This window comes from Hylobates moloch, unplaced genomic scaffold (genome assembly GCF_009828535.3).
Source record: "Hylobates moloch isolate HMO894 unplaced genomic scaffold, HMol_V3 SCAFFOLD_2, whole genome shotgun sequence".
NCBI lineage: Eukaryota > Metazoa > Chordata > Mammalia > Primates > Hylobatidae > Hylobates > Hylobates moloch.
Window position 1 is genome coordinate 134,025,434 of NW_026652277.1, and position 20,583 is coordinate 134,046,016.

The following is a 20,583-nucleotide window of genomic DNA, read 5'->3' on the forward strand; positions in this document are numbered from 1 at the left end:
GTATTTGTCTTTCTGTGCCTGCCTTATTTTGCTTAACATTGTGTCCTTCAGGTTCATCCATGTTGTCACAAATGACAGGATTTCTTTCTTGTTAAGGTCAAATAGTATTCCATTATGTATATATACCATATTTTTTTTATCCTTTAATCTGCTAATGGACATTTAGGTTGATTTCATATCTTGACTATTGTGAATAATGCTGTAATGAACATGGGAGTGCAGATAGCTCAACATACCAATTTCATATATTTTGCATATATAGTTAGTATTGGAGTTGCTGGATCATATAGTAATTCTATTTTTAATTATTTTGAAGAACCTCCACACTTTTTTCCATAATGACTAAACTAATTTATAGTCCCACCAAGAATGTACAAGGATTCCCTTTTCTCCACATGCTCTTTAACACTTATCTTTTGTCTTTTTGATAATAGCCATTCTAATAGGTATAATAGGTATGAGGTGATATCTCATTGTGGTTTTCATTTGTATTTCCCTGATGATTAGTGATGTTGAGCACGTTTTCATATAGCTGCTAGACATTTGTATATCTTTTTGAGAAATGTCTATTCAGGTCCTGTGCTCATTTTTTTAATTGGATTATTTGTTTCCTTACTATTGAGTTGAGTTCCTTTTATATTTTGGATATTAACCCCTTAACAGATGTATGGTTTGCAACTATTGTCTACCATTCTACAGATTGTTTTCACTTTGTTGACTGTTTTCTTTGCGGTTGCATAGCTTTGTAGTATTATGTAATCTCATTTGTCTATTTTTGCTTTTGTTGTCTGTGCATTTGGGGATATAGCCAGAAAGTCTGATAAAAATTTCATTTTAACTAGCAGTCTACTCTGTTTCATTCTCTTCTGTGGTTTTAGAGATGAAAAATCTGGATTGATGAAGCAGGACCCAAAGTCCTACGGTCTCTGTAATGAAGACTGTAAAGTGCCTAGCAATCTCAGCATATATAGGATTTCATGCTTTTTGTACAGATATTTAGAAAAATTTACCTCATTTTGGCCGGGAGCGGTGGCTCACGCCTGTAATCCCAGCACTTTGGGAGGCTGAGGCGGACGGATCACCTGAGGTCGGGAGTTCAAAACCAGCCTGACCAACATGGAGAAACCCCATCTCTACTAAAAATACAAAATTAGCTGGGCATGGTGGCACATGCCTGTAATCTCAGCTACTAGAGGCTGAGGCAGGAGAATCGCTTGAACCTGGGAGGCAGAGGTTGCGGTGAGCCGAGATCGCGCCATTGCACTCCAGCCTGGGCAACAAGAGTGAAACTCCGACTCAAAAAAAAAAAAAAAAAAAAAAAGAAGAAAAGTTTACCTCATTTTTATCACATACAGGAGGGCTAGATGTCTAAGGTTCTTTCCAGCCTTTGTTTTCTGGGCCTCTGATTTAAAATATTTCAGTGGAAGAAATATTTTTTAGAATTAAACCAAAATACTTTATTCTATTTAGAATGCAAAAAAGATTGCCAGAACTATTACTAATTACAGGATTGTACTGCACATATTTTAAAATCCCTACTTCATTGCATTCTCTATTATGTGTCTATTCTGCTGCTGATTCTGATTCAGATTCTTCAGCTACCCCTAACTGCTTTACCTCCATTTCTACTACCCTTCTCTTTTAATGTTGATATTCCCTAACATTCTGTATTTGGTTCTCCTTTCTTCTCCTGTTGTCCTTCAGCTCTCTACCACTGGGAAGGTTTTAACTATCATCTATATAGTGATGGTTGACATTTCCTTATCTCTGGGTTTCACATTTCTCTGACCTTCAGAAGCCTATTTCTATGTGTCTTCTAAAATCTTCACATCCCACAGCCCCAGGGTCGCAGGAAACTTGATGTGCTTGCAACAGCTCATTAAATCCCCATCCCATTTTAGCATGCCCCTCTTCCCATATTCCACAATTACATTTTAGTTACCTTTCCAAGCACAGACTTTAACCAAGCTAGTAAGCAAAAACCACAGTTACTTTTGCACTAACCTAAAAAATCAGTCATCCTTATTTCTTCCCTCCCTTTTAAGTTGTCCTTCTGTTTTCTCAGGTTTGTCCTCAGTACATTCCCACCACTGCCCCTATCATCCCTTGTGTGAAATGGCACAATATTTAAGTCATTGCTCCAAATGGTTAAAGTTAATGCAACTGAGCTTGCTGGGATGGAAGGCACAGCGAGCCGATCACAAAACACAGCATGGCCTTAGCAAGTCGCACAGGTTTGACGTCAGCGGTTGTCATGGTAACAGGGGCGAAGATGCTGATGCCAGTGTCAGTCAGGACTGAGCTCCTCCCTCCAGTCTGATTGTTGCCAGTGCTTAAGAATGTATGGAGGGGAGAAGCGTCTTCCAAGCAAAATCTTCATCCTCTCCTCTATCACGTGCACTGCGTCACCAGATCCTCGCCAGTGCTGAGGGTGGGGATACGGGGGAATCTCTGTCTTGCAAGATTAAATTGTCACTGGAGAGGGAACGTGTCTGCCTTGTTCACTGCAGTGTCGCAATGCTGCTAGCTCAGTTCCTGCCCCTGCCCGCCATTGGGAGAATAATAATCCAACTCTCTCTTTCTCTCTCTCTCTCTCTCTGTCCCTCCCTCTCCCCCTCTCCTCTCCCTCTCTCTCTCTCTCTACTCTCTCTCTCTCCTCTCTCTCTCCCTCTCCCCTTCTCCTCTCTCTCTTTCTCTCTCTCTCTCTCTCGTCCCTTGGCCTTAGCTGTCACCAATACATTGACTCTGACTCCCAAATCTTTCCCTGAGACCTGTTTTCCTGAGCCTCATACGCAGTTCCTCCTCCACACTAGGCAGCTCCACTCAGTGTTCTCAAATCAAGCTTGAGATTCTCCCTCCGCCTAGAAACCAAAAACAACCAAACATGCTGGTCACCTTGTGTGTATTCCTTACTTAACCATCTATTACAATTCTCCAGCTAATAACCTCCGTTGTCTTCACCCTTTTACCTCCGGTATGCTATGCATTAAATCCTGCTTAATATACCTGGGAAATCTCTCATCTCTTTCCTCCTCTCCCTTTCCACTAGGCCATCTAACCCCTCCCCAACCTCTCTTCAGACACTTTTCATTAGCACAGACTTCTATTTTTCAGTTCTTTAAAATTTCCCACATCTTTTTTATTATTTACTTAGGCACAAATTTATTTAATCACATGCACACAGTGTCTCATTGGCTTCCATTCCATATAGCATCCTAAGGCTAATTGTACAATCTGGTTCCTAAATAACCTTTCCATCCTCAACTCTGTCTCCATAAAACTACCCTTTACTCTACTGAAATGATTGCCTTTTATTCTTATATCAAGTTTTTGTTCTCGCTATTCTGTCAACATCAGTGTTTCTCAGACTTTAATGTACACATGAATCACCTAGAGATCTTGTTTAAATGGAGATTCTGATTCAGAGGCCCTGGTGAAATCTTAGATTCTGCATTTCTAAATAACTTGTCTGGTGAAGCAGATTCTACTGGTTGGAAGATCACACTTTGAGTGGCATAGATACATGTAGAATGCCTTCTCCCTTTCCTCTCTGATGACTTCCTACCTCTTGTTTAAGGTCAAACATACAAATCACATCTCCTTTGCAATACCTTCCTTCTGCAGCTCCAGTCAGAGCTGTTTCTTTCTCTGTATTGTTTAGGGCTTTCACTTGACTACAGTTGGGAAATTGTCTGATGAACTTTGTCACCGGATGTTAGTGCTGAGGGGTGCAGCTGTGTGCAGGAATCTTTCTGTCTTTAGCACAATTCCAACAACATTAAAAGCTCCCTGAATGAAGGAGGCTGAATCCATCAGCGAACTAGTCAACCCCATCTCTACTAAAAATACAAAAATTAGCTGGGCGTGGTGGCAGGCGCCTGTAATTCCAGCTACTCGGAGGCTGAGGCAGGAAAATCGCTTGAACCCAGGAGGCAGAGGTTGCAGTGAGCCGAGATCGTGTCATTGCACTCCAGCCTGGGCAATAAGAGCGAAACTCCATCTCAAAAAAAAAAAAAGAAAAAAGAATGATGAATGAATGGTAACCCCCCCCAAACCAAAGTAGATAAGGGTAAGAATCACACTTTTTCTTTAATAGTATAATTTTCCTGTTATAGTCCCCAACACAAGCATTTTACTAGACATTTTACTTGAAAAATGTCTTACCTGTCCATGCCAAGAAACAGAGAAAGTATGTATGAAAATGAACAACTGGAGAAAAAAAAGTCTAGCCCAGAATTGAGGAAGGGATTTATAAAAGTAAATATGAACTGTTCGGTCAAATTTACATATATACAGAAAGGAATCCTAGAAATAAAAATTATAAATATATTTTTAATCATAATTCATTATTTAGTAACCTCTAACAAGTCAGAGATTGCCACCAGAATATAAGCATCCTTAGGGAAGAGATGCTTAGGGCAGAGACTTGAGCCATCTCATTCACTGCTATATCCCTACTGACTAAAACAGTCTGTGAAATATAGTAAAAATGAAGAATGAGATGAGAAAGAAAATGAATTGTATTTCTAGCTCAAATTCTGTTTGACTCCACCAGGCTGTGCAGATCCTCTCATGTTTGTAACTTTTTACTTGTAACAGAAAAACATTGGCAACAACTCACATGTCTATCTATAGAGGACTATTATTAATAAATAAATAATAGAACATGTGTAAAATAGAATGAAATGCACATATTTTAAAAGGTAGATTACACTGTGCTAGCTATAAAATAGTTTAAAAATAGCAAGTTACAGAGCCTCTTGCAGATTATTCTAATATTAGCATTTAAAAGCATTTTAAAATTATTAGTATTATATTAGTTTGCTAGAGCTGCCATAACAAAATACCACAAACTAGATAGCTTGAACGATGTATTTTATTTCTTTGCAGTTCTGGAGGCTGTGAAGTCTGAAACCAGGTTGTAGCAGGATTGGTTTCTTCTAAGGCCTCTCTCTTCTTGGTTTGTAGATGGTTGTTTTCCGCCTGTGTCTTTACATAGTCTTTCCTCTGTATCTATCTGTGTCCTAATCTCATCTTCTTATAAGGAGACTATATTGGATTAGGTCCACTGTGAGAGTCTCATTTTAATTTAATCCAGCCTTTAAAGGCTCCATCTCTAAATAGTCACATTCTGATATACTAGGGGTTATTATTTTAACTTATGATTTGGGGAGAAATATAATTCAGGCCATAACAGGTATATACATATACTGAAACTCATCAAATTGTATGCTTTAAATATATTCCATTTATTGTATGTTGATTATATCTCAACAAATGTGTAAAACCATGGAGAAAAAGAATATACTCATATTCGTATTTGCTTTTATATGCATAAAAGAGCAGAAGAGGTGAGTGCATACCAGATAGAGTTCAAAAATAAGACTTAAAAAACATGTAAACATATTACTGATTCAGAAAAAATCTCATAAATGCATATTTTTAAACATTAATAAAGTAGTGACACCAAGTGCTTGGGGAGTTTAGGGGAGGCAGCAGTCACTGTGAGTTGAGGTTAGTGCTTCTGGCCTACAAAACTTCTCACAGGTTCTGCTCTCTGTGGTAAGTTTCACTTAGCTTTATTAAAGGCTGTCAGTCTAGCCTTGACTGTATCATTGTCCCATATCTACTTTGTAACTATTATACTGTCAAAAACTTTACTGTTTTTTAAACTCGTTTTGTAACTATTATACTGTCAAAAACTTTACTGTTTTTTAAACTCGTCTTGTCCATATGTTCTTACAATAAGAAAATAAAAAGATTTACTTCATTGTAGTAAGACATAGCTATATTTAGGAATAAATTACAGTTTCCAAGACAGCTTTAGTTTTATTTATTTGCCTAAATTGATGACTCCTCCATCTCTTTATCCAACCTTCATTTGTTTCTTAACTTCATTAGGTTAGTTTTTTGGTAGTTTGTAGTCTAAAAGAAAAGGTTTGAGCTTTGTTCACCTATGGGTTTTCTCCTTTCTAGTTATGTTATAACCCAAACATCTATTAGTGTTAAATTAAAGGGTTTGAGGAATGATTTGTATATCTTGTAGAACTTTGGTATAGAAAATTGTCCTAATAATGTATTTTTATAGAAAAATGTTTTCAATTAATACATTTTACCTAACTGTTAAGATTGCTTTAAATTAAAGCTGGGACTGTGGAATTTTAGGAAAGTAATACAGGTTTGCTTTTTTACGAGATAAAGCTTTTTATCAGTGAATTTGAGGGACATTGTGAAAATAATAAACTATAAAATTCAGTTCAAAGGACATTCTAAAGCCCTCCTTCTTTTCTTCATTCATTGCTGACCTGTTTTCAATATATATGGAAGATTGTAACAGCACTAAATTTGAGCCTTATATAAAGATGTCATAGGAGGTTGGCTGAGGCTCATCCTAAGTGAGAATTGTTAGTTTGCGGGTGTCCTCAGGGATGCCAGATAAAGGTTTATTCTGTGCTTTAGTTGTTCCCCGTTTGTGGCAATACCATGAGACACATTCAGGTCCAGGAATCCAAATTCGGAAATGCTGTCTGGGAGTATCATCTTACTTTGTCTTCTAGCCCCAATTTGAAATCCTTTGGAATAAGGAGGCAAAGTGCATTCTTGTCCTGGCTCTTATTATAACATTTCAGTGACTTTGGTCAGATTCCTTAACTTTTTCAGATATCAGTTTATTCACCTGTAAATTGAAGGGGTTACAGCTAAGACTTCTTAAACACTTACTTTGTGGCAGACACTTTTCCATGTGCTCTATTTTTATCTGTATTAATTTATTTACACAACCACTCTGAGGTAAGCATTGTTATTATCCCCATTTTAAAACTGTGGAAGCAAATTATCATCACTATCTATCCCCTTTGTCTTCTTTATTTTTTTCTATATCTTCTAACATTGTCTTTATCTTTCTATATCTTATAACTGGTTTTTTTTGTTTTTTTTTTTTTTTGAGATGGAATCTCGTTCTGTCACCCAGGCTGAAGTCCAGTGGCGCTATCTCGGCTCACTGCAATCTCCGCCTACCAGGTTCAAGCAATACTCCTGCTTCAGCCTCCCGAGTAGCTGGGACTACAGGCATGGGCCACCATGCCCGGCTAATTTTTTGTATTTTTGGTAGGGACTGGGTTTCACCATTCTGGCCAGGCTGGTCTCGAACTCCTGACCTCGTGATCCACTTGCCTCAGCCTCCCAAAGTGCTGGGATTACAGGCGTGAGCCACCGCGCCTGGCCCTTCTAACACATTTTTAATTAAACTTTTTAAAATCAATATCCTCATTGTACTCTTTGCAGGACACTGTTTTCTGGGTTGGGGTGGGGGTTGTTTGTTTTTAGACAGGGTCTACTTCTGTCACCCAGTGGGGAGTGTGGTGACATGATCTCGGCTCACTGAAACCTCTTTCTCCAGGCTCAAGCTATCCTCTTACCTCAGCCTCTCAAGTAGCTGGGACTACAGGTGTGCAACCCCATACCCAGTGAATTTGTGTATTTTTTGAAGAGACTGTGGTTTCACCATGCTGACCAGGCTGGTCTTGAACTGCTGGACTCAAGCAGTCTGCCTGCCTCAGACTCCCAAAGTGTTGGGATTACAGGTGTGAGCCACCACACCCAGCCTACATTTTTAAATATTATGTAAAAAATAGAGATTTATATAACTATTTTTGATTGACCTTATAAAGAAGTACAGTGCACTATCTAAATAATGTAAAAAGTGTTTATTTGGGTTTATAAACACTGTGCTTGAAACTTCCCAGAGTTTGTTCCTCTGTACTGTTACAGCTTCCACCTCAGTTCTGTGGCTTTCACAGTCCGAACAGGCTCTCTACTGCAGGAATTAACAATTCTCTGAGTCTTGCAGCTTCCTAGCTGTGGAGGCTCTGCCAAAACCCGCAGCCTCAGCTGCCCTTGTAGATTAATTATTCGTTAAGGCAGCCTCCAGTATAGGGGCTGGAAACAGGGAGGGGAGGTAATGTTTGTATAAAGTGAATTTTTTGTTTTGACTTGATTTGGGGTTTTTTTTTTTTTTTTGCTTCCTATTAGATTACTGAGTCTCAACATTTAAGAAATTATAATGCTATGGATTTTTTTAAATTTTTCATAAGTAGTAGAAAGATTCTCCTCCCATTATCCTTGCAAAGTGGGCATCTACATATCAACTGTGGATCTTTTCAGAAGTATTTCTGTAAATTATTCATTTCCAATTGCCATCAAATCCACATTATTTGCATAGTAAGACATTTCAGTAAATAAACAGACATGAGAAGTGATCATTTTTTACTGTGTTTCTCCAGGAATATGCTGAATCTTCTTAGACCCTTTTAATGTTAGGCTAGTACATGATTTTGGCTTCCTATCTATTCTTTCTTTAAAGAATAATGGGATATTCATTTGATTTTGCAGAAGAATTTTTAAATGGCTGCTGAAATGGCAGCAAGATAGGCATAAAGATTTATTGAACATAAGCTGCTAGCTGCTATTATTTGGCTTTAATTATCTATAAATATAGTTTTAGAATTTTGTTTAAAATATCTGAGTTTATGCAGAAATGCACCTTATTATTGTGACATTATTTGACTCATTTTTGTAGTAGAATTAATAAATTATATTTCATTTCAGTCATAATGACCAAGCTTTAATTTGTAAATTTTAAATTCTCTAGTACCAGATTCAAGATGTTTTTTGTTATACTCTAAGCAGAGATTTAATGTTGTTGTCTGTGACTTTTACATATAGTTTCTTTAGGAAAAATTAGATTTTAGTTAAAGGTACTAACATTGCCAGAGATGTATTTTTAATGACTGACTTAACCATCTTTGCCTCCTTTCTAAACCCTTTGTTTTCTCCCTGTCCTACTCCAGGGTTGATTTACAATAAAGCCAATGAAGCTTAAGCTTTAAGACTCCCCCATTTAACTCTTTCAAATCCTAGCAGAGACCATGGTAATTTTGTATTAATTCTGTATTTGTTCTCTTAAAGAGGACCCTTCTAATTATATAAGCTTCTGTATACACAACCTCTATATCCAGCATAGGATTGTATCTCATAAGATTCTTCTTAGTGGCACAGCAGAGAGGACCAAAAAAATGGGGGGAATAAACCTTTTTAAAATCAGAAATCATACAATTGATGTGAGAAAAAGGTTATTTTTCTCCATACAGTTTGCAAAGCTGTATCAACAGCTACCAAAGTGTCTGCTGATATATCATATATTTCATAAAACCTTACTCAATCTTCCTTAATCATCATACTGGTAGGCAGATTCTCTTCAGCTTTTCAGCTCTTGTACAAGTAATAGAATAGCAGGCAAAATTCAGAGAGGCAAAGACATTTACCTCTTTCACCAGCCCTGCTTTAACAGGAGTAGGAAGGTAATGTGCTGGGAGAGGACAACTTGGAATGGTCCACAAACTTGTGCTTTGGCATCAGATAGTCCTTTCATTCCCCACTCACCCCAAGCTGGTACTAGGGTAAAGCATTTGAGGCACAAAGAGTGCAAAATTTACATCTGAATCTGATAGACTCCTAATTAAAAACTTATCTCCCTCACCCGCAATTCTAAAAAATTAACACCTAATGACTTTCATTGTGTTGTTTATTTGGTAAACCATTTTGTAGCAGTAGGGGCATGATGTCAAGCAGATGTCTGTCTAATCACTGAATAAGTCACTTACCAGCGTTGAGATCCTGGGCAAAATAACTTCCCTGAACCTTATTTCCCCAGTTAAGAAGGCCACAGGATTAAAAAGTATATACCTATAAGGGCCTTATAATATGTAGGTACCACTGAATGTCAGCTCCTTTCCCCACAAGGTTCTTGTTTGTACATGTCCTGCAGCCATGCCGTAAGTATGGTCTGCCCAACTGGCTACTCTCACTTGATTAAAAAGTATATGATTGTCAAACTGTATTTTCAGAGAATGATGAGGAGCAAGAGGCGCTGCCATCTCTGGATAAACCTGGCTGGTACTCACAAGGGAACGCTGTCCACCTCTATGAACTTCTGAAGAAAATGACTGGCAAACCTGAACCCAAGGTATTTCCCAGTTGAGGAGAAGTCCTCAGCGCCCACTTGCAGACAAAAGCAGTTGTGAACTGCCAAATCTCTCCTCTTAATTCTTCTGCTTAAATAAGCCTTTCCTTTGTCAATGTAGAGAGGCTGTCTATCTGTGATAGAGAAGAGCAAGGATTCCAAGCAGGGCACCAGAGATTTAGGGGGTGTATGAGTGTGTAGGATGCCTGTGGAATATTATCCTAATAACAATCTATCCAAAAAGTTTTCATATATAAAAGAAACAACTGAAATTATGCTACAGACTAGCTTAAAGATACACTTGCTTTTGACAGAATGATCACATTGTTGATGTTGGACATTGGTGCATTTCTAACAGCAGAACCATTTCTTCTAAGAAAATATTTACCAGAATTTCTGTGAGCTGAGAGATCATGGGGTAACAGAGCCCTGCTCCATTGGCTGTCACCATGCCACAGTCTCCTGGGGACTCCTGAGGGTTAATGGATAGAGCAGTCTGACTTGCAGATGCTGATTCTCATATCCCTTACCTCTGTTTTCACATCTGAAAATTGAGAGGTATGGACTCAATCAATGGAGTTTTGCCTCAGACTGCCTAGGGAACTTGCCAGATTCAACATGCTCAGCCCCACTCTCACAGATTCTGTTCCAACCAATCTGGGGTTGGGCCCAGAAACTCTCTTGAAAAGTGGTTGTGATTTGCACTTTTAATAATCTCTAACCCACTATAACAAGTTGTCTCTAATACCTCACCAGTTCTTCAACTGCAGGGGCCATTTTATTAATAATTGTAAACATCTATGTAAACATAGGTTCACTTCTTTAGGAAAATGGAATAAAATCACTTATTTCACCTTATGCTCTCTTCTACCTGTGAATGTGTTGTATAACTTCTTAAGACAAATCTGGCACCCTGTGAATCAAATGAGACAAGTTGATGGTCACCTGTGAGGTTATTCAAATAAGTTTAAGATGTTTATGCAATTTTTGATTGTCATACTCTGATGCCTGTTGAAAAATTTTCTTCTTCCTTATATGAAATAAATGCCACTTTTCACAATTCTGTGCCTCAAACAGCATCTGCTATCTGTCTTACAGGTTGTTTATTTTGGTGACAGCATGCATTCAGATATTTTCCCAGCTCGTCACTATAGTAATTGGGAGACAGTCCTCATCCTGGAAGAACTCAGAGGGGATGAAGGCACGAGGAGTCAGAGGCCTGAGGAGTCAGAGCCTCTAGAGAAGAAAGGAAAATATGAGGTAAGCATTCCCTGCAGCTCTTTCCTTGAAAGAAAAATATTTATGTTTGAAAGCTAAAGTATCTTTATACTACTTAACCCCAAAATTGTCCTGGTCAGGCCGAATACCATCATGTTAAAAAAAAAAGACTAATAATTTGAAACTTTGTATTAATTTTATTGACTTCATGTTCCATTTGTATTGAAAGCAATAAATAATAATTCCATCCTCATTCCTTTCTAAAAAATAAATACTAAATAAGAAAATTAGACCAAGTTGTTTTTTAACTACCCTTTAGACATCATCATCATAATAGAATAGAGAGTTATTTTTATTATAGGGAAAAAATTATGTTTCTAGGTTGCTTTGTTTGGGCTAGTTTTCAGATAATAACCAATTGACCATATAAAAAGCTAGTTTCTGTTTAAAATAAAGGATACTTCATAATAAGGAGGAAATATTATTGCTGTTCCAAAAATTTAATGTGTGCCCAAAGCCTATTTGTAGATTCCTACAGGGTTTCAAAGTTTTTATTTACTTAATAGACAAAAAAATTATGAGATTGAACATTAGTTAATCAACATTTTAATTATTCTGTTCTCTTGTTTCAGGGACCAAAAGCAAAGCCTTTAAATACTTCATCTAAAAAATGGGGCTCTTTTTTTATTGATTCAGTTTTGGGACTGGAAAATACAGAAGACTCCTTGGTTTATACATGGTCTTGTAAGAGAATCAGTACTTACAGCACTATTGCAATTCCAAGTATTGAAGCAATCGCAGGTAAGGGGGAAAATAACTATAAAGCTTCACCTGTTACTAGACAATAATGACCAGTACTAGAATTCTTATCGTTAAGAAAAAGAAATCTTCCCACAACATTGATTTATCTTTGGGGAAAACATCTTCTAGATATGGAACCTAGGTAATTAGGACCAGCACTTCTGTGGGAGGCAACTACAAAAGCTCAACAATTTTTTTTTAAGTCAGCTTGGAGGCATGTTATAAAATTAGGGAAGAGTTACCAGGACAAGCTGCTGAGGAGGCCCAGTAAGGTGAACCTGGCATTTGAGGCTGCTTTTCCCCCTGGGTATTTGCTGATTCTGGAGGGGGCACCACAGAGGGTGAGTGGGCCTTTCAGTAACTTCATGAATCTGCAGGAATAGGAACTGGAGGAGAGGGCCTGCCTAAGGAGGGGTGGGTCTGGTGAACTCCCTCAATCTATGTTGAGGCCCTGAAGGGCTTTACTTTAGAATAAGGATGAATTGAGAAGAAATCTCCATTTTCACAGGGACTAAAATTCAGCTTGAAATCAGCTGAATACCTAAAATTGGATTGAGGAGATTTCAGATTATTAGTGCCCCTGCACACCTGGTACAAACAAATATAGACTATCTTTTGAGGAAGATAACATCATTCTAGGACTCAAATTATTTCTAAAAACAATTCATATAAAATTCAGTGCATAATGAAAAATATCTGGGCACATAAAGATATGAGACCGCACTAACAGAAATAACCATGTTTATTATAGTCAAATACAGAAAAGGAAGGAATGAGAAATTTGGTAGATACAAAAACTATTGTATAAACTGTGGTATAAAAAGAATGGAGATTGTAGAATTTAAATATTTAAAAAGTGAAATTAAGAACTTAACAAATGGATTTAACAGCGTATTAGACACAGATGAAAAGTCACTTAGTGCACTGGAAATTAGGTCAAAAGAACATATTTGGAATGAAGCAATAAGAGAAAAACCATAAAAGATACAGAAGAGAGGCTGAGACATAAAAGATATAGTGAGAAGGAGTAAGATTTCAGGTAAGATATGCACTGAATTTTATGTGAATTGTTTTTAGAAATAATTTGAGTCCTAGAATGATGTTATCTTCCTTCTGTATTCTCGGGTTTCACATTTTCAGATTCAACCAATTGTGGATAAAAATTATTCAGAGGAAAAAACAATAAAACATAATACAACAATTTAAAATGTTACAAATTTTTAAAAATACAGTATAATAACTATTTACATAGCATTTACATTGTATTCGATATTAAGTAATCTAGTGATGAATTAAAGTATACAGGAAGATGTATGTAGGTTTAATGCAAATATTATGCCATTTTTAGACTTGAGCATGCACAGGCTTTGGTATCCACAGGGGTCCCCTGCAGTTACTGAGGGGCATCTGTGATTGGAGTCCCAGGAGATGAGAGAATAAGTGAGATGAGAGAAAATGATGGGGAAAAAAAATAAGCCAAAGGTTTAAGAAGCCCAAAGAAATGAAACAAAATGAATAAAAAATAAATTCAGAGTCAACTGCTAAATGCCAAAGATAATTAAATATTAAAAGCAATCAAGAGCATAAGTGTAGATTAAATAACAGATTGACATCTGACTTATCAGAAACAGAGGAGAGTCAAAGACAATAGAATGATAGCTTTAAATTGCTGAAAGAAAATGATGTGAATCTTGATGGAATTCTATACCCAGTTAAACATTGTAAAGAGTAAAAGTAAAATATTGGCCGGACGTGGTGGCTCATGCCTGTAATCCCAGCACTTTGGGAGGCCGAGGTGGGCGGATCACCTGAAGTCAGGAGTGTGAGACCAGTCTGGCCAACGTGGTGAAACCCCGTCTCTATTAAAAATACAAAAATTAGCCGGGTGTGGTGGCAGGTGCCTGTAATCCCAGCTAATCGGGAGGTTGAGGCAGGAGAATTGATTGAACCGGGGAGGCAGAGGTTGCAGGGAGCTGAGATCACACCACTGCACTCCAGCCTGGGCAGCAGAGCAAGACTGTCTCAAAAAAAAAAAGGTAAAATATTTTTAGACAGAGAATAATAGAGAAAATGTATGTCCAGAAACCCTAAAGGAAATAAAGATTATTATTCTCCAGGTACAATTAAAAATAATTCATGTTGGAAGACTTGAGATGCAAGAAGAATGTATATGATATAAGTATATGGTATAAGTATATGAATAAAAAATGAATGCTTACTGCTTGAAACAATAAAAATTAAAGTCCCATGGGATTTACATAGAGAATTAAAATGCCTGACAGTAATGGTATATATATATGCCAGAGTGAGGCAGCAAAAATTAACATGTTCTAACATGCTAGAATTAAACAATTAAGGATAAGACTATGTTCAGTATTGATGTCAGAAATGCATTTTGTAATCTCAAAAATAACTGTCAAGAGAATTGTGATGATATACTATACGAAGCTAATATGTAAAATAATTTAAGAATCTAAAAGAAAACAAAGGAGATGAGAGAATATTAAGAATCAGCAAGACGGCCAGGTGTGGTGGCTCACGCCTGTAATCCCAGCACTTTGGGAGGCCGAGGCGGGAGGATCACGAGGTCAGGAGATCAAGACCATCCTGGTTAACACTGTGAAACCCCGTCTCTACCAAAAATACAAAAAATTAGCCGGGCGTGGTGGTGGACGCCTGTAGTCCCAGCTACTCAGGAGGCTGAGGCAGGAGAATGGCATGAACCCGGGAGGCAGAGCTTGCAGTGAGCCGAGATCACGCCACTGCACTCCAGCCTGGGTGACAGAGCGAGACTCCGTCTCAAAAAAAAAAAAAGAATCAGCAAGACAAATGGAAAGCATTTAGTAAAATGTTAAATTTAAACCTGAAGTAATTACATTAAATGTATGTGACCAAATACTCCAATTAATAGCCAATTAAAAAAAAATAACAATACCCGGCGGGGCACAGTGGCTCACGCCTGTAATCCTTGCACTTTGGGAGGCCGAGGCGGGCAGATCACGAGGTCAGGAGATCAAGACCATCTTGGCTAACACGGTGAAACCCCCATCTCTACTAAAAAATACAAAAAATTAGCCGGGTATGGTGGCGGGCGCCTGTGGGAGGCTGAGGTAGGAGAATGGCGTGAACCCGGGAGGCGGAGCTTGCAGTGAGCAGAGATTGCGCCACTGCACTCCAGCCTGGGCGACAGAGCAAGACTCTGTCTCAAAATAAAAATAAAAAAATAAAAATAACAATACCCAATTACAGGTTGTTTATAAGAGATATATTTGAGACATAAGGATTCAGAAAGTTTAAATATCAAAAGATGGACGAAATAATACCATGCTAACAGTAACCAAAAAAAAAAAAAGAGAGAGAGAGAGTGGCTGCATTAATATGAAACAAAGTAGATATTAAGGGGAAAAATGATTAGCATGAGAGAGATCACTTTATAATTATAAACCCTTAGTTCTCAGAAATATATAACTGCCAGTCGAAGATACTCACAAAGTCCCCTCTCCTCTCTCAGGTCAGAACTTAATCGCTCCATTTTCACAATACCAAGAAAATGCCTAAAAAAAATCCACTCTCCTTTATAGAGGCATATGCTTTCCGCTTGGATTCTTAGTTTCCAAATTTCCTTCAGCATTTGGCAAAGGGTTTGAGGAGACAACCAGCAGAGTCCAGTTCTCTGACCCTTCCTTTACAGTGGTCCTAGCCCCTCAATTTTTGTCTCTGCAGCCCTGCAAGACTGTCAAAATCTCAACTGGTTTTTCTGCTGCTTGTAATAGCCCCTACCACCAGCCAGAATTCCAGCACCAGAGGAGAAAAGCTGAGGCTTAGTGTTAGCTCCTCTCTCTGCTGGTTCCTCCTTCCCAGGAATTGTGCCTCAAGTCTTGGTTGCCTCTTTAGCTCTCTGGTGACTTCAGTCTCATGTTTATATTTTATCCAGATTTTCTCGTTGAAGTTAGAAGTCTAGTTAATTTTTTTGAACTTCCGATTCTTCTTCCTTAAATTGAAGAAAGTTGCCATGTTGTATGTATTAAAATTCTTTTTTTTTTTTTTTTTTTTTGAGGCGGAGTCTTGCTCTGTCGCCCAGGCTGGAGTGCAGTGGCGCAATCTCGGCTCACTGCAAGCTCTGCCTCCCGGGTTTACGCCATTCTCCTGCCTCAGCTTCCTGAGTAGCTAGGACTACAGGCGCCCGCCACCGCGCCCAGCTAATTTTTTGTTTTTTAGTACAGACAGGGTTTCACAGTGTTAGCCAGGATGGTCTCGATCTCCTGACCTTGTGATCCACCCGCCTCGGCCTCCCAAAGTGTTGGGATTATAGGCGTGAGCCACCGCGCCCAGCCTAAAATTCTTATTTAGCTAAGCATTTGAAGATTATTCTTAGTAACCCTCTTCCTGTGACTATGAAGAAGATTATTAGGTCTCATTCACCAGTTACATGATCCTCTGAAGAGGGCCTGGGAGATTTTTTTTTAATTTTTATTCAGATAAGCTTTCATATTTTTGTATTAACTTCTGTGCAGAGCATTAAAATTAAACTCACTAGAGCTCTGGGGATGATTTGAGATATCTCTAAATGTGATTTGACTTAAACATTATTATAAATTGCATAGGGAAAGATATCTAACTCTTCATCCTAAGTGACCTTTGATAGACCTTTTCTGTAATATGGGAGAAAGAATAAAATTAAATTGTTTTAAATGAGATAGGAAGTGAAAAATAACCTGGTACATCCCTTTGCCTCTTAAAACCTTTTTATATTCAAGTAATGTTTCTATGTTTGTGGATATTCTGCTAGACATGGTTATCTCATTCACATTTAAATGCCTAGAAGCCTTTTTTATAGCTGTCGTAAAAGTTTGTTTATCAGCCATATATATTACAATGGTGGTTGGTTTATACACATTTTTAACCTTATAATAATAGCTACACACAGACCTACTGAAGGAGCAAAAGAAATATTAAAATTTTACAAGTCTAAAAAATAAGTTTTATTATCAGTGAATATCAAGTTTTGATTTGTTTATGAAAGGTATTCAGAGGCCTGTGCAATAATTAAATTTTTTTTTTCCTCCCCAGAATTACCTCTGGACTACAAATTTACAAGATTCTCTTCAAGCAATTCAAAAACAGCTGGCTACTATCCAAATCCTCCACTAGTCTTATCAAGTGATGAGACACTGATATCCAAATAAGTTGTCTTTACTGAAAAATGAAGTGAAGACCCATATATGCAGTTAAAAAAAAAAAAGTTAATTTTCAAAAAATACTGTAAAAGACTTTAAGGAATGAGTTTTATTGACCAGTAAGTTGATATTTGTCCATAGGTCTCCTTTCTATAAATCATCTTGATGTTTAACAACTCTTATTATATTAAAATCTCAGTATCCTAAAACTTAGAACCTTATTGATATTTTCTATACAGTAGTTTTGTGATTAGAATTCACCTGGGGACACACAGTCACTTTTACACATATGCCTAGTCCAGTGGTTCTGAAAGTGTGATCCATAGACTAATAGCATAGCATTACCTGAGAACTTGATAATGCATATTTGCAGGCCCCACCCAAAACCTGCTGAATCAGAAGCTCTGAGAGTAAGGCCTACCAATCTGTGGTTTAACAAGCCCATCAGGTGATTCTGATTTACAGTACAGTCTGAGACCCACTGGCTAGAACATATCCTCCAGAGACTTGGCTTAACTGGTCTGGGTAAATATGGCTGAGCGTTGTTATCTTTTGTTATCTTTTATATGCCCTAGGAAATTGCAGCCAGAATTGAAAACCAACTGATCTATACCAGTTCTTTCAATTAATAGTCAAGAACACTGAGTCCAGTGAGATTAAGTGATTTTTGCAGGCTATGAGGTTTTATGCTATTCCTGTGTTCTCCAAAACAAGAAAATAAAAAGACATGATTTATTCTCTGTTCATACAGCAAGTATGGAACAGAGATGATCTAGAAGTCAACTATCTCAACCTCCATTGTTACCCACTAGGTTTTTTTCTAATAATGTTAAAGGCTATTTAATTTATTTAATCAACTTTCAGCATTACATTCTCAGTTGGGGACAAAAATTGGTTCTTGGGGTGAAAAAATATTAGATATGGATTGTGGACTTCCAAAATCATCCTATCCAACAAAATCTTATTCCTTAGTATTAATTTATCTCATTGGGAAGAAATTTGTAGTTAAAACTATTTAATTTAATTTGAATTTAATTTCTGTAATTGGGAAGGAGGGTAATAATGAACAAAAAGTTTGAGAAAAAAATGCTTTAATGGTTTTACAGGCATGCTACAATCCAGGACTGTGGTGTTCTGTGTGCTATGTATGGTCATATTAGTAGCTATTTGTTGCAAGATACTTGAAGCCAAATGTTTGCAGTATAGGTTCCTGGCTACTGTTTATGCTTTGATTTCACTCTGTCTATCATGGGCAGTATTAGCAAACACACTGGTTTTCACTATCTGGTTTACCAACAGTATCATTATTTTACCTGGATTGAAGTGCAGAATTTGGCATATCGATGCATGCAATGGAAAGAAAAAATAATTGTTAAAATTTGTAAATGTTCAGCTAAATCTCAGATATCCTGTGGGATGAGTATCTCAGGGTAAGTAAAAACAAACAAACAAAAAAAATCACTGAAATTGTTCCCTCACAGTCAGTAGCTTTGTTTGATATTTAACAATAAGTATATGGTGATATACTTGAAATTTATGTCCAGAATGTCACTGGAATATTACAATGAGCATAAATAATCAAGCTTAGGACTAAATGAAAGATACTATCTCATGTATGCTTTAAATAGAGAATTTATTTCTTTTAAAAATAAAGCTATTTTTCCTTATCCATGTTTATTCTGTAAATGGCAAATAATACATCTTTAAATGCTTATGAACTACTGTTAATATGATAAATGAGAACTCCAAAATAAGAAATAATTGCACTTTTTGGGCCACTGAGTAGTGGCGGGGGTTCAGGAGGCAGAATTCAGTTGTCAGAAGTTCTAGTCTTCCCTTTATCATTCTACCTAAAGACCCTGAACAAGTTACCACCAAATTTGGCTTCATTTTTTTCCATCTTATGAAAGGAAAAGCTTAGTTTATTTCTAAATTTCCTTCCTTTCTAGCAGTCAGTATTTCTTCTAATGAATGTTTTTTTCTGTAATTAGAAAGACTATAATTAGGCTTTTTAAATTTGTATTTCATTGTTTCTAAAGAGTGCCAATGTTTCTGATTGGATATGAAGATTAAAAATAATCCAAATCCATAAAAATTAAAAAGAAAATATTAAAGAAGTTATATGAAGCAAAACAATTGTATAAATGGACAGAAGACGTGTAATATTTGCATATAGGCAAACATTCATAATCTAAAGGACACCTAAAAATAGATGTAAGCGAGCAGAGGTTTTCTTTGCTGGCCACTGTTTATCACATCAGCAGAGGAAAGATCTGAATGGCTCAGTGACCAAATCTTTTGTCAGAATCTGGTATTTGGAATACTGGGGTAGTAAAAACTTTATCTGAACCATGAATTGCAATCTAAAATCAACTTCTGAGTTTGTGTAAACTCTAAACTGAAATCGAGTATTATTTCCCCACCAATATTCATATCCAAAAATAAATACACACACACACACTTTTAGTGAACTGGTTTGAATGAAAATAAATTTGTATAATTATTTTATATAACAAATCAGCATAAAATGGAAGATCAAACTGCCTCTCTAGATATAATAACCTTGACTGAATGTTAGAAATACATGGACAGCTTTTTAAAATCTTCAGTGTTGGAGTAACAGTCCCTTACATCTTTTCAGCCTCTTGAGTACAAGAAGACTATCATGAGTTAGTTCCAGATTGGTGCAAGACTGGAATACACTTGACTGCTTTTATTAAAGCCATGAGGGCATACCAAGTAATTGACGCAGTATGGTCTTATTGCCACCCTTGAAAATCCCTGGGCATGGTCCAGTCCACATAGAATGAATTCAGAAAGGTGTCTCTTGTTGGTCTCTAGAACTATCCTCAGAAATAATCGTAAAACAGTGGTCATGAGTGCTGACTCCTCACTAGGCTACTTCATGTACATTATCTTGTTTACTCTCTCTAGCAACCATATGAGATGTATATAATTATTAAATTGTACAGATGGGAAAATTGAAATTCAGAGAGATTAAATACAGTGCTTGCTCTATGTTACACTGTTACTAAGAGAGCAATACATGAACCCAAGTTTGATCCTCAAAATCACACTTTTAATTACTTGATACATAATGTCTTCCAGTATTGAATCTAGACTAGGGCAAATTCTCAGCCCAAAACCATACTTCAATTTAGCAATAATGTCATGCTAGGACATGAGAGGGATTAAAAGTGAAGACACAGCCTCTATCTTTAAGTAATTCATAATTTAGCCAAATATATTAAATATCTGTAATATAAAACTTACCTAGGAAAGTAAAATAGAGATCCAAGAATCAGGAGTCCTAAAGCATATAATGAGTCTGTTACTCTTGGAAGCCACACATGTCAAGATCATCAG

General features: G+C 37.1%; 1 protein-coding gene across 2 annotated transcripts in view; it reads left to right on the top strand.

Moving 5' to 3' along the window:
- Positions 1–17,433, top strand: part of NT5DC1 (5'-nucleotidase domain containing 1) — a 139,029-nt gene extending 121,596 nt beyond the window's left edge. For both annotated transcript variants that reach the window (XM_032157228.2, XM_058435497.1), the window contains exons 9-12: positions 9,906–10,024; positions 11,120–11,281; positions 11,872–12,040; positions 17,111–17,433. In XM_032157228.2, the coding sequence (XP_032013119.1) occupies positions 9,906–10,024; positions 11,120–11,281; positions 11,872–12,040; positions 17,111–17,226 (566 nt within the window). In that variant the 3' untranslated portion in view covers positions 17,227–17,433. The remainder of the gene's footprint in view (positions 1–9,905; positions 10,025–11,119; positions 11,282–11,871; positions 12,041–17,110) is intronic.
- Positions 17,434–20,583: the final 3,150 nt, after the last annotated feature.